General features: G+C 54.3%; 1 protein-coding gene across 1 annotated transcript in view; it reads left to right on the top strand.

Annotated features, from left to right (window-relative positions):
- The window catches only part of RPTOR (regulatory associated protein of MTOR complex 1), a 100,697-nt gene extending 88,957 nt beyond the window's left edge, over nt 1–11,740 (top strand). Inside the window, exons 30-35 of the mRNA XM_041409042.1 lie at nt 3,267–3,373; nt 5,726–5,853; nt 5,941–6,027; nt 7,679–7,795; nt 8,603–8,732; nt 10,334–11,740. Of these exons, the coding sequence (XP_041264976.1) occupies nt 3,267–3,373; nt 5,726–5,853; nt 5,941–6,027; nt 7,679–7,795; nt 8,603–8,732; nt 10,334–10,402 (638 nt within the window). The 3' untranslated portion in view covers nt 10,403–11,740. The remainder of the gene's footprint in view (nt 1–3,266; nt 3,374–5,725; nt 5,854–5,940; nt 6,028–7,678; nt 7,796–8,602; nt 8,733–10,333) is intronic.
- The last annotated feature ends 1,765 nt before the right edge of the window (nt 11,741–13,505 follow it).

Below are 13,505 nucleotides of genomic sequence, written 5' to 3'. Positions count from 1 at the left end.
TCAAAAACAAACAAAAACCAAACAAACAAAACAAAAAGACCAAAAACAAAAAAACAACAACAACAAAAAAAAACCCACCAAACCAAAAACAAACAAACAAACAAAAAAAAAAATCCTCCACCACAGACGTTTAAAAATTCCTTTCCCTTAGCTGTGGAAGATCTGCTGCTCATTATCTAAGAATATAATATCCCTTAGGGGGAAATTGTGCTCTTAGCTCCTGATGCATTGCAGCAGTGCAGGGCTGGTTCCTGCAGCTCGTGGCTTCTGGGAGCAGCATCACTCCAGCACTGCCCTGTGCCAGCTCTGTCCCTGGGTGCTGCTCTCAGGAGCTGTGACAGTGGCAGGCCAGGCAGAGCCAGCTCTGGTGCTGGGCAGGTGCTCAGAGGTGCAGGAGGGGCTGGGGAGGAGCAGCTCAGGTGTTCAGGACAGCACCTGTGGGCAGGAGGGGCTCAGTGAGGAGCAGCTCAGGTGCCAAGCCCAGCAGCCAAAGCCCTGTGGGTGGGCTGCAGGCTCAGTTGTAACATCCTGGAGTAGGACCTCTGTTAATTAAAAAGGAAATGATCGTTAGTATTCAATCCCACGTTCACTCCTCATCCCAAAATGCTCTGAATTGAGCATGGAAACATGAGCCAATCCTGGATCATCTCTGCCATGCTTGTACATAGAAATAGTTCAGCTATTTCTGTCTCACTCCATACTGTGAGTGCCAGCTCTGGATGGAACATTTCGCAGTCAGAGGAAGCTTTCCTTCCCCTCACACACTTCCAAGTGACTGACATTTCTGTATGAGGGCTTTTCTGCTCTTCAGACAGGCTGGAGTTCTGGTTCAGCATTCCCAGTTCATCCCCTTTTGGCCAGGGCACACTGGGGTGCAGCAGGAGCAGAGCCCCCAGCCCAGGGCTCAGCACAGGCACCTTTGCAGCCAGCACCCACCCCCTCCAGGCAGATCCTTGCTTTGGGGTGATCCAAATCCTGCTCTTGCCTCTTCCAGCGAGCAGCAACTGAGCTGAACTATTTAATTTTTAATAAGAAAGGCAGGAACTGCAAGGTCTCAAGCCACACCATAGCCAGTGTCCCAGGCCAGGCTGGACAGGGCTTGGAGGACCCTGGGGTAGTGGAGATGTCCCTGCCATGGCAGGGCTGGAATGAAGGGGCTGTTAAGGTCCCTTCCAGCCCAAGCCATTCCAGGGTTCTGTGATCATCTCCCTCTTTTTTTCCAGCCTGGTTGGGAGTGAACCCTTGTCCTTTCCATCTGCTTGTTTCTCATGGCAACCTTTGTGTAATCCCTCTGGAGCCTCTTCCCTCACTGAGACTTTCCCTGCCCATCTGGGTGTCCTTGCTGAGTATCCTCAGTGACCAACTCCTGACAGGCACACCAAGAGAGGCACCAAAAATGCCAACTCTGTCCCCAAACTCACCTTCCCTGTGCCCCTGCACAGAGCAGCCCCTGGAACCACAGCTGGACAGGACTTGGTGCTGCTCAGAAGGAAACCTGTTCTGGGAGCTGTGGAGCTGCCTGGGAGCTCTTTGCCTGCTGAACTCCACCAGGGATGGAAATGGCCAGATCCATCTCAGCTGCCACGTTTATCCTGTCACATGGGCCCTAAGCAGCTGACAAATGCAAACACTTCAGTGGTGTTTATCATCCCCATCACTGCCTGCTTGTTTGCCTGCCTCTCCAGCCCTGCCAGCTGCCAGGCCCTCTGAAGGAACAATCCATTTGACTGAGGATAAAGATCCAGGCTCCCAGGTCAGCCCAAAGTCCTGAATTTCCTGCAGGGAGGTGAGGAACTGCCAGTAAACATCAGTGACCTCCTCCCTGGATGTGGCAGGATCAGGAATCAGATGTGATGCTTAGCAAGGGGAGAGGGGCAGGGTGTTTTGTGTGAAGCTGTGCAAAACAAGGTCATTCCATCATGCGGGAGGAGAACTCGGTGTTCAGAGGATGTGCTGCTGTTTCCTTTGTGCTCTGTAACCGTGGATGTTCTGCTACGAGGTACTTGTGGCCCTTTGGTGACAAAAGAGCACGTTGGGGCAGCTGAGGTGTCCTGCTGGGGATGATTTGGGCAGCAGACCCAGCCAAATGCACGTTTTCACCTCGTGGACAAGCACGTTGTGGAGTGGAGACACAGGGATGGTGCTGAAGGCCCTGCGAGTGCTCGGGGCAGGAGCTGCAGTCCTGATGCATTGCAGAGGGTGCTGCCTCCAGCTCTGGGTGCTTATGAAACACTGCTCAGCACCAGAGACTCGGGCTGGCATGGAGGAGAGGCTGGACAGCTGCTCTGAGAGGCTGGGACGATGCTGTGTGAGGCAGGAATGATGCTCTGAGAAGCAGGAATGATACTCTCAGAGCAGAATTCCTGCTTCTCAGAGGCAGGAATGCTGCTCTGAGAGGCAGGAATGATACTCTGAGAAGCAGGAATTCTGCTCTGAGAGGCAGGAATGCTGCTCTGAGAAGCTTGAATGCTGCTCTGAGAGGCAGGAATCTGCTCTGAGAAGCAGGAATGTTGCTGTGTGAGGCAGGAATTCTGCTGCTGTCCCTGCCCTCCCGAGGGGCTGGAAACAGACCCCAAGCCTGGAGTTCTTCTCTGATTCTCTCCTGTGGTGCTCCCGGGGTTTTTATTTGTGTTTTTAACGCAGTGTGGATGGGACTTCGTGCTGAACTTCCCCTGGAAATTGCTCTGTGCCCTCGGGGATGAGGAGCAGAAGCTCTTGTCAGGGTGTTTGAGCTGCTGTCCCTGCAGGGTGTTCCCCTCCTCACCAGTCATGCAGCAAACTGGTTTGTGCTCCCACCAGCTGTTAAATTCACTCTACTGCAGCCCTGCCTTGGCTGTTCCTTGGCCAGGACCATCTCCCACACCCTTCTGACAGAAGGAGGAATCAGTCCAGGAGCTCTCAGGTCTTGCTGGTGAGGTGGCACCAGCTGAGTCTCTTCAGTCAGCATTTAATGTTCTCGTGGTGCTGGGCACTGCTCTGGCCCTGGCAATTCCTGGAAGTTGTGCTCCCCTCCCACAGGGACCCTGCTGGTTTCTCTCAGCGCTCACACCAGGGGGCAAAGCAGTGTTTGGAATGCAGGAGCAGCTGATTCAGTCCCACCTGGAGGCTGTGTGGGGTGTCTGTGTGTGTAATTCTGCATTTCCTCTGGCGCTGGCAGTGTCTGGAACTCGGGCCAGGAGAGCTGATGCTGCAAGGAGTGCAGCTCTGCAGAGCTGGGGTGCCAATCTTCCGGCACTGATTGGCACCGCTGCCTTGTTGTGTCTCAGGAGCAGGGATGGTGGTGGACTGGGAACAAGAAACTGGGCTCCTGATGACCTCGGGAGACGTGAGGATAATCCGGATCTGGGACACGGATCGGGAAATGAAAGTACAGGTAACAGCTGCCTGCTTGGCCCAGCACCTTTCCCTGCCAGAGCCCAGAGCACCTGGGACTGCTCTGTGAGGAGCTGCCAGCTTCTGGAGCTCCTTCCTCCCTGCTTCCCTGCTTCCCTGCCCCAGGTCACGTTCCCAGGTCAGTAAAATCACACAGATACTCAGGGAATGTGCCAGGGCTCTCCAGCCAGCTGCTGTGCTGCTCTGGGTGGGCAGCAGTGCTTGGGGAAGCTGAGGCTGTGCCATCCAAAGGCAGGCACTGGGATGCAGAGGAGGGCACTGGGACAGAGAGGAAGGCACTGGGATGTGAAGGCAAGCTCTGGGATGCAGAGGAGGGCTCTGGGATTTGAAGGCAGGCTCTGGGATGCAGAGGAGGGCTCTGGGATTTGAAGGCAGGCTCTGGGATGCAGAGGAGGGCTCTGGGATGCAGTTGGATTTCACATTAGCAGGGAACTGGAATAGTGTAAGAGTCTGTGAAAGCACACACACCCCCTGTGCCATGGAGCAGGGAAAAGGCCCTGCCAGAGTCCCCGTCAGCCACCATCACGTGGGAGTTCCTCAGAAATTCCAAGGAGAAGCAGGTGGTCGGTGAGAACGGAGGCACCATGCTGGAATGAAAAGGAAGTGGAGTTTTCAAAGCTTCTCGAAATTAATTACCCTTGGATGAACATTAATTGCGACACTTTGACCCTGCGATGCAGGATAATTAAGCCTCTGTTCATCTTAATTACTTTCACATATTATTTTTTCTATGCAAATTAGGGAGCGGCAAAATTCAGGAGGCGAAAATCTTTTAAATGATGATGATTAATGATTGCACCGAAAGTATCTAAAAACATGTTGTTTCTTTTTTTAATTGCAAAGATTGGGTGTTGAAATTCAAGTGATTGGAACTTCCTGCCTCGGTGACTGGGAAAGTGAGAATCAGCACAAAGAGCAGCGATAATCGAGGCAGATAAAGGTGCCTCCCTCTTTGAACTACAGAAACCCACACCTCTGGAAGCACTCTGGAGCTGGAGGAACGAGTGCTTCATTTGCACTTCTGCTGAGTGTTGCTGCTTCAAAGGAGGAGCTGGGGGTGGGCAGAGGCTGCAGCAGCCCCAGGCCTGGTGCCTCTTCCTGCTCAGCCCAGCGGCTCCAGGGGTGAACCTGCACAGGGGCAAGAGCAGAACTGAGGTGTGGAATGAGCTCCTGCAGCTCCTGCTCAGCCCTGCAGCAGCCTGGGCTGGGGAAGTGTGCCCAGGGCAGGGGTGGAATGAGAGGGGCTTTAAGGTCCCTGCCAACCCAGACCATTCCATCATTGTCATTCCTGCTTTTGCAGTGCTGCTCAGCATTTTTTGCTGGTTTTAACAAAGTGGTTTTCCTCCCAACAGGCACAGGGATTATTCTGAGTAATTCTTTTGCCTCCAGAAGTAAAAAAGGGAGAAGTGGCAGCGTAGTGCAGTGGCACAGCTGCCTTTCCCATGTCCCTTTCCCAGCACAAATCTCTAATGAGATGGGCTGGGTGTCCCTGTCACAAGTGCCACAGCAGGGACAGGAGGGGGCACAGCACTGCCTGGTTTGCTCTGGGGCTAGGCCAGGGGCCAAAGTGTCCCTCTGGGGCTCAGGGGCACCAGAGCTTGGTATGGGGATGGGGCAGGACCTTGGTTCAGGGCTCTGAGTGAAGCTGTGTGTCACAGCTACAGCAGGTATGTGAGCTGAGCAGATAAAATTGGCCATGACAGACCCCAGCTCCCAGCTTAATTCATTAAAAAATAGTAGTAAACAAGTCCCCAGGTAAGACAATGATAGGTAGGATCTCAAACAAGAAGCCCCAGCCAGTGCCACTCAATCCTACAGGCAGACATCTAGCAGCCAGTGAGCCAGGCAGTGTTAGGAACCCAACCAACCAAGGGTTCAAGCACGAGAACTTTGGACCCCCGATGAAAGGGGGTGTCCATCAATGAGCATTGGCTGCTGTCACCTAACCTCAGTGTGTCCATGTCACTCTTGCACCGAGAATGACACAGGGACAGGAGGGAGGCAGGACTGTAGAAAGAGCAAAGGAGGTTTTGTTCAAGAGAACCGTGTGGTTTATATAGAGTGATACGATGGATTCTGTTTGATTGGCTAACAAAAACACCTTCCTCACACACTGTCCTTGAGAAGAACAGAAGGACAAAGTAGAAAAACACCACCTGCAGATTGTTTATACTGACAAGTTACCACACCCTTACGACTCCCCAAAGTTCTCACAAGCTGCTGTGAGAAACGCCATTCCTCTCTCTCCGTCCCATGACATCCACATGTCCAGCTGTGTGATGTCCAGCTGTGTGACCAACACGGTGGTGTGTGTGTGTGTGTGTCTGTCCAGGATATTCCCACGGGAGCTGACAGCTGTGTCACCAGCCTGTCCTGTGACTCCCACCGCTCGCTGATCGTGGCGGGGCTGGGCGACGGCTCCATCCGCGTCTTCGACAGGAGGATGGCCCTCAGCGAATGGTAACTGAGTCCTGCCGGGCCAGGGCCTCCCTTTCCCTTTTCCCTTTTCCCTTTTCCCCTCCTCTCACAGTGTCCCTTTGTCCCCAGCCGTGTCATGACCTACCGGGAGCACACAGCCTGGGTGGTGAAGGCTTACCTGCAGAAGCACCCCGAGGGCAACATCATGAGTGTCAGGTACAGGGGTTGCTCTCCTGGGGCTGCTTGCCACACTCACAGTTTGATTTTCCCTTCCAGTTCTGGCCCTGCTGTTCCAGCAGCTGGGAGGGTGAAGCTCTGGGGTTTAAGACGTGCTTCAGTGATTAATTCCTGCTCCAAACTGGGTGGAGGGGAGGCAGAAGGGATGTGGAGCTCTCAGTGGGAGGCTGCTGGGGAGGTTTGGGGGTGAACAAGGAGCTGGAATCACCAGGGGTGTGAGAGGGAAGGGAGGGGAGCAGGAACTGGCTCTGGAATATCTTGTGGTGGGGGGGCTTCACTGCCAGCATCTTTGTGGGGACATCTGGGAGAGAACAAGAGGAGGAAGGTGGAGGGTGCATCTGGCAGGCACGTTCCTGGGCAGGATTCCTGTGCAATTCCCTAAATCCATCCCTGCTGCCTGGTAAATACTGCAGCCAGAGCAGCAGGTACTGATTTGGCCATTAAGGAGCAGGAGAACAGAATTTATTGTCACAAAGCCACCGTTTGCACACAAAGAGCCTCTTTCTCTTGATTAGAAAATGGAAACAAAACATAATTTTCTGGGATTCAGAACATTCCTGAGGCGGGGGATGGGCCAGCAAAAATGTATTAAGATTTTCAAACAGGGGATTATGAGATGCAGCTGCCAGATTTGTCAAGCTCCCATATTGGATTTTTAATCTTCCTCTCCATAAGCTCCCCCAGCAGCTCCAGGGGTCAGGTCCCTTTGCCCAGGGCTGAGGGCTGGTAGCCCCCTCTCCTCAGAGCCCTTCCAGCCTGGGAGTTGCTCCTGGGGCTGCAGAGCTGTGAGGGAATGTTGGGCTTCAAAAGGTCAGAGGAGCTCGGGCTGTGGAGCTGAGCCACCTCCCTTCCAGTTCCTCCCAGCTCCCCCTGCTTCAGCTGGCAGCGAAATCCAAGGAAGACAAATGACAGGACATGGTGAGGTCCTGGTGTCCAGACACCTGGGGTAAAGATGGCACCAGCACATCCCCTCTGCTTGCAGTTTCCCAAGGCAATTTCTGCTGTGCAAAGCAGCAGGAATGTGGGGCTGGATGTATTGGGTGTGCCAGAACGGGGGGGCATGCTCAGCAATGGGCCAGGAGTAGAGAGGCAGTGAGGGATCAGGAATTTGGGATCAATGTGGGATCAGCAGTGAGGGATCAGGAATTTGGGATCAATGTGGGATCAGCAGTGAGGGATCAGGAATTTGGGATCAATGTGGGATCAGCAGTTTGGGATCAGCTCTGTGGGATCAGCAGTTTGGGATCACTCTCAGCTGTTCCCTGAGCACAGAACATGCTGTGGGTGGGATCAGATCGTGGCCCTGCTGGGATCCCAGCCCTGTGTTCCCTGTCCCAGTGCCCCATGGAGGGGCTTGGCCCATGGACAGCCTTACAGCTGCATTTCCTGTAGCTCTGGGGACTCTGGGTGGGTGTGCCAGCCTGAGCCTGGCTCTGGGGGTCTGGCCCAGCTGAGCTGGCTCTGGGGGACTGTGCCAGCCTCATCTGTGGCCCTGTGTTGGCTCTGGGGAGCTGTGCCAGCCTCATCTGGGGCTCTGTGTTGGCTCTGGGGGGCTGTGCCAGCCTCATCTGTGGCTCTGTGTTGGCTCTGGGGGGCTGTGCCAGCCTCATCTGGGGCTCTGTGTTGGCAGTGTCAACGGGGACGTGCGGTTCTTCGACCCCCGCATGCCCGAGTCCATGAAGGTGCTGCAGATCGTCAAGGGGCTCACGGCCCTCGACATCCACCCCCAGGCCAACCTGTTTGCTTGGTGAGTGCTGCTGCCCCCCCTGCAGCACAGGCAGCTCTGCAGTGAGCCCACGGGAGGCTCCAGGGGGATCAGAGGGAGGGAGCAGGGCCTGGAGTGCCGGGAGGAGGGGAATGGCTTCCCACTGCCAGAGGGCAGGGTTACGTGGGATACTGGGGGAAATTCTTCCTGGGAGGGTGGGCAGGCCCTGGCACAGGGTGCCCAGAGAAGCTGGGGCTGCCCCTGGATCCCTGGCAGTGTCCCAGGCCAGGCTGGATGGTGCTGGGAACAGCCTGGGAGAGTGGAAGTCGTCCCTGCCATGGCGGGGGGGGGAACAAAGTGGGCTTTAAGATCTCTCTCAATCCAAACCATTCCATGATCCCTGGAGAGAATGATTTGTCTCCACGGACATCATTCTTGGGGTGGTGTTTGCTCTATTGTTTTTAATCCCACCCCACCAGTGCCGCTTCCTTCCTGTGTTTGCTGCTCAGGAGTTTTTTCCCTTTTTTATCCCTCAGTGAGCCCTGGACACTGGGTCCCTGTTCAGTGTCTGTATTTGTGGGCTCTGCCTGGGGACCAGCAGCTGCTCCACAGCCACACGGCCTGGAGCCTGTTTGGGTTGCCCTGGGTATGTTTGGGCATCTGTTCTCTGTGTTTTCCTGTCCCAGGTGACCACAGCTCACTGTGCTTCCAGTTAATGACCTCCCAGTTAATGCTCTCCCACGACGTGGCTGCACCTAGCCTGGCACACAGCTCAGCCAGGGGCTGCAGCAGCAGTTTTGTCCCCTCCCAGCATTCCCAGTGACTCCAGTTCTGTCCCTTCCCTTGCAGTGGCTCCATGAACCAGTTCACTGCCATCTACAACGGGAACGGGGAGCTGATCAACAACATCAAATACTACGACGGCTTCATGGGCCAGAGAGTGGGAGCCATCAGCTGCCTGGCCTTCCATCCTCACTGGGTCTGTACCCCTGCTGCCATGGGGGGCTGCCACCGAGGCTCCCGCAGGGGGAAGGGGAGCTGTCCCAGCCCAGCTCCGCCGGGCTGCGGCTGCTGAGCCCTTCCAGCCGAGCTGCAGCCCCATCGCGGGGCCTCGGGAGCTGTCCGAGGTGCCAGGGGCGGTGCGGGCTCACACTCCCAAATTCCTGTGCTTGGTCACTGCCAGCTGTGCCTCACTGGGCTGCTCTCACTTCAGGCTGGTGCTGTGCAGGCAGAAAGAAAACTGCCTCAGGAAAACGGGAGAGCTGCGGAAATTAAAGGCACGAGCTGATACAGCTGGAATGAGGCAGAACAAAAGGAGATTTTGGAGTCTGTCACAGCTGGAATGAGGCAGAACAAAAGGAGATTTTGGAGTCTGTCACAGCTGAGGGGCTCTGCAGTGGTCACACAGAGAGTCTGGTTGCTGCTCAAGGAGGAGGGAGGTCCCTTCTGTGTAGTGGACTTTGCTCACCCGGGGAGGAGAATAAATGGAGGAGCTGGAAAACCTGAAAAAATAATGAATGGATGGGAAAACGGGGGAGTTACAAGGGTTATTTTAGAAACCTGCAGATCAGCTCACAGATGTTTAATATGTGATGGGCAGAGCAGTTTGCTCTTTAAATAAGCAAAGCAAAGCCCTGTCCGGTGGGGCCAGGTCCCCTCACTGCAGGAAATTCTCATTTTCAGCCCAGCCGTGGCTCCTAACGAGCAGATTTGCAGTCATTTAGAGAAATTATGTTGACAGTTGGCAACTAATAGTGCCCATAATTTTTCCCTGAGGCTGAAATGGGCCTATAACTCCTGCAGAGCCGTGGAGCAGCTGGGTGTCCCTGCTGAATGTCACTGTCACCTGTGCCTGTCACTGCTGCACACCTGGACCTTGGGGTCGGTCACAGGGGGGAGCTGGAAAGGGGCTGGAGCCCCAGGAGGGGTTGAGAGAGCTGGGAAGGGGCTCAGCCTGGAGAAAAGACAGCTCAGGGGGAAATTCTGGCTCTGCACGACTCCTGCCAGGAGGGGACAGCCAGGGGGTCGGGCTGTGCTCCAGGGAACAGGGACAGGAGGAGAGGGAACGGCCTCAGGCTGGGCCAGGGGAGTTCAGGGTGGACATCAGGAGGAATTTCTCCATGGAAAGGGTGCTTGTCACTATAGGACACGAAAAAACAGGCCAGGAACATGCTGTTGTTTTTAAGGTAAGAAAGGGGAGTTTATTTTGTGATTCTAACATTTATAGATTTCCAAAGGTGACAGTGGATTGGAGGGTGGCAGTGCCACTTCTCCAATGACACTGGACAAACCAACAGTCCATCAAATTTCTGTTCTTCCATAAAAGAATGCAAAACAAGAAGTTATTTACAGAAAGCGTGTGAGAAATTGCTACAAGAATGTCAACATCAGAAGTCTTAGAAAATCTTTACAAGTGAGGGTGACAGGTGCTCAGGGATTGGAGCTGCCCGGGGAGGTTTGGGGTGCCCGTCCCTGGGGCAGGGTGGGGATGGGTCGCGGGCGGCTCTGGGTGGTCTCGGGGGGCTCTCCCAGCCCGGCCGAGGTGTGACCGTGCCGGTTTGTCGCTGTGCTCTCCCGCAGCCCCACCTGGCCGTCGGCAGCAATGACTTCTACATCTCGGTGTACTCGGTGGAGAAGAGGATCAGATGACGGCGCCGGCCCCGAGCGGCCCCGGGGCGGGGCTCCTGTACATAGAGAAATCATCGACTTGAATGTTTCGTGTTGGCTGCTGCTGCACCCCATAACTTGAACATTTGTTCTTCTGACTTAGCTACTGATGGGTTTGACAAGGGGAAGAGACAATCTCCTGGTTTTGTTTTGTTTTGTTTTCCAGCTATATCCTCTCAAAGCTACAGAAAAGGAACATTTCTTTTTGTTTCCAGTGGTTGGCTTCTCTGTCAGAAACACGGCTCCTGAGCTTGGAAGGACTTGGATGAGGCAACGCCCTTGAGAAGGGTCTTGTTTTAGTCTTTGTTCCTTGTTTTGCTGCAGTGTGGGTTCTTCAAGGACTATCAGGACTCACCTCCAGCTCCACAGGACCCTCCAGCTGCTGCCAACCCTGTGCCAAACCCAATTCCTGGGCCAGGGCAGCCACCCCAGCATGGGATGTAACTGCCAGGGAGGCAGGGCAGCATGAACCTCCTCTTCCCTGCCTGCAGCCTGCTCTCCACTGGAAGCAAGGACAGATGGGGACCTGGTGGCCTGGGCAGGCAGGGATCCTGCAGGAAGGGGCTCAGGGAGATGACAAGAGCAGGGCAGGACGTCCCACACCGTAAAGCTGCATGTGAGGAAGATGAGGGAGGAAAGAGAATGAAGATCTCCAACATCTCCACGAGCCTGGAGCACGTCACTGGTGTCACCACGTTCCACCCAAGCCCGTGGGGAGCTGGGGGCACCTCAGGCACTGCCCCTCCTGCTGCCACTGTCCCTGTGCCACCGGGAGCTGCAGAGCCACCGAGCTCTGCCCAGGCCCACCCTGGGCTCCCTGTGCTCCCCACGGCTGCTGGGCACCCAGGAGAGGCCAGGATTTGGGCACCTGGAGCTGCACACCACGGCTGGGGCTCACCCGCCCCTGGGGAAGCAGGCAGGGAAGCACCTGGGCACAGGGAGGGGAACGGCTGAGGGGGAGGAGGAGGAAGGCAGCTCTGAGCAAAGCGCCTTCGTCCCAGCTGTCCGGCAAGGCCTGCTCCATCTCTGCACCTGCCTCGTGTGAATAATGAATGTTTTGTCCCCTGGGGTCCCTTCTGGGGCTGCAGATGGGTGTGGGAAGGGAGAGCACAGCCGAGGGACAGGTTTCCTTCCAGGGGGGCAGAACTCACCGCAGGAATTCCCAGTGTTCCCCCAGCAGTGCCACGGGATCTGCAGGCTCCACAAAGTGAGGGAAGGGCTCAGAACCTTCTGAACTGCCAGCTGTGCAGGGGGATGCAGTGAGGGAAGGCTCAGAACCTTCTGAACTGCCAGCTGTGCAGGGGGATGCAGTGAGGGAAGGCTCAGAAAGCAGTGCCATGGGAGCTGTGCAGGGGGATGCAGTGAGGGAAGGCTCAGAACCTTCTGAACTGCCAGCTGTGCAGGGGGATGCAGTGAGGGAAGGCTCAGAACCTTCTGCCAGACGTTCAGAGGGGATGCAGTGAGAGAAGGGCTGAGAACCCCTCTGTGAGCAAACTGAGGGGATGCAGTGAGGGAAGGGCTCAGAGCCCCTCTGTGCTGTGCTGGTGGAACACAGTGAGGGAAGGCTCAGAGCCCCTGTGTCCTGAGCTGCCCCTGGCTGCGCCTCTGCCCCGTGCCCACCGTGCTGCTGCTGGCCCTGGCACCGTGTCCCTGTGTGCTGAGGCCACCCCGAGGTGCCACAGGCTCAGGGACTGTGCCTTGGAGAGGTCCCCAAGCATCGGTGCCCTGAGCACTGTCCCCGTCAGGGATCACGTCCCAGGATAATGAATCAAAGGCTTTAAACTTCAAAAAAACTACCTAAAAACCCACTTGTAAGTTACCCAAAGTTAATTATGGTCTAACAGAGCTGTGCCTCTTCCCGGGCTGCCCGCGGGGGTGGAAGCAGAGTTTGGGATCTCACGTAACCCCTTAACATTCACAGCTTCAAAAACAATAGATTTTTAACTGCTATCAGTGTATTTGTGAAAGGAACAGGACATTCCTGGCGTGGTGGGAGCTGCTGCTCCTGCCTGGCTCTGGTGCAGCCCCACGTCCAGAAGGGTGAGGATTTTAAGGAATTTGGGCTGTTGGGCTTTTACCTGAGCGTGTGTGGGCTGTGCTTCCACAGGTCTGCTGCAGAGATTCAATCATGGGATCACAGAGTTTAACCAGGGATCTGGAGAGCGTCCTACCTTAAAAGTTCACTTATCTCTATTTATTTTACAAAAATAAAGTTTAAAATAAAATATATATAAAAACCCCCACACGATTGTAATGTGAGAGTAAAAACGATTACAGACAAATAAATGGTTAATAAAAAATAAATGCAGAAACACTTTGTGGTGTGAGGATCCTTCTGTGGGGCCGGGGGAGGCTGTGGCCCAGGAGGGATTTGGGGTGCAGGGCTCGGGTCTGGCCGGTCCCAGGGGGTGTTGCTGACAGATGTGTGTCCCAGCTGGGTGGAGCAGCAGGAATGCCAATCCCAGGGTGTAAATGCAGCTCTCTCTATCATCCCCTTTTCCTGTATTATCTACATTCCCCATATCATTATCCCTGTTCCCAATATTATTGTCCTCATTCCCAGTTATTTCCATTCCCTAAATTATTATCCCCATTCCCTATGTTATAATCCCCATTCCTGGTTATTCCCATTCCCTATGTTATCCCCATTCCCTATATTATATTCCCTATATTTTTATTCTCATTCCCGATATTATTATCCCCACTTCTTATATTATTATCCTCATTCCTGACATTATTATTCCCCTATATTTCCAATATTACTATCCCTATTCCCGATATTATTATCCCCATGCCCTATTTTATCCCCATTCCTGATATTTTTATCCCCCTTCCCAATATTATTATACTCATTCCCAATATTATTTTCCCGATATTCCCGATATTATTATCCCCATTCCCGATATTATTGTACTCATTCCTGATATTTTTATCCCCATTCCCGGTATTTTTATCCCCGTTCCCGATATTATTATACTCATTCCTGATATCATTATCCCCATTCCCGGTATTTTATCCCCATTCCCGATACCATTACCCCCATTCCCGATATTTTATCCCCACCCCGATATCATTATCCCCATTC

The sequence above is a fragment of the Onychostruthus taczanowskii genome, unplaced genomic scaffold (genome assembly GCF_017590055.1).
Source record: "Onychostruthus taczanowskii isolate IOZ18803 unplaced genomic scaffold, ASM1759005v1 scaffold30, whole genome shotgun sequence".
In the NCBI taxonomy this organism is placed as follows: domain Eukaryota; kingdom Metazoa; phylum Chordata; class Aves; order Passeriformes; family Passeridae; genus Onychostruthus; species Onychostruthus taczanowskii.
Note: the sequence above shows the minus strand (reverse complement) of the source record. Positions and strands in the feature narration are given on the sequence as shown.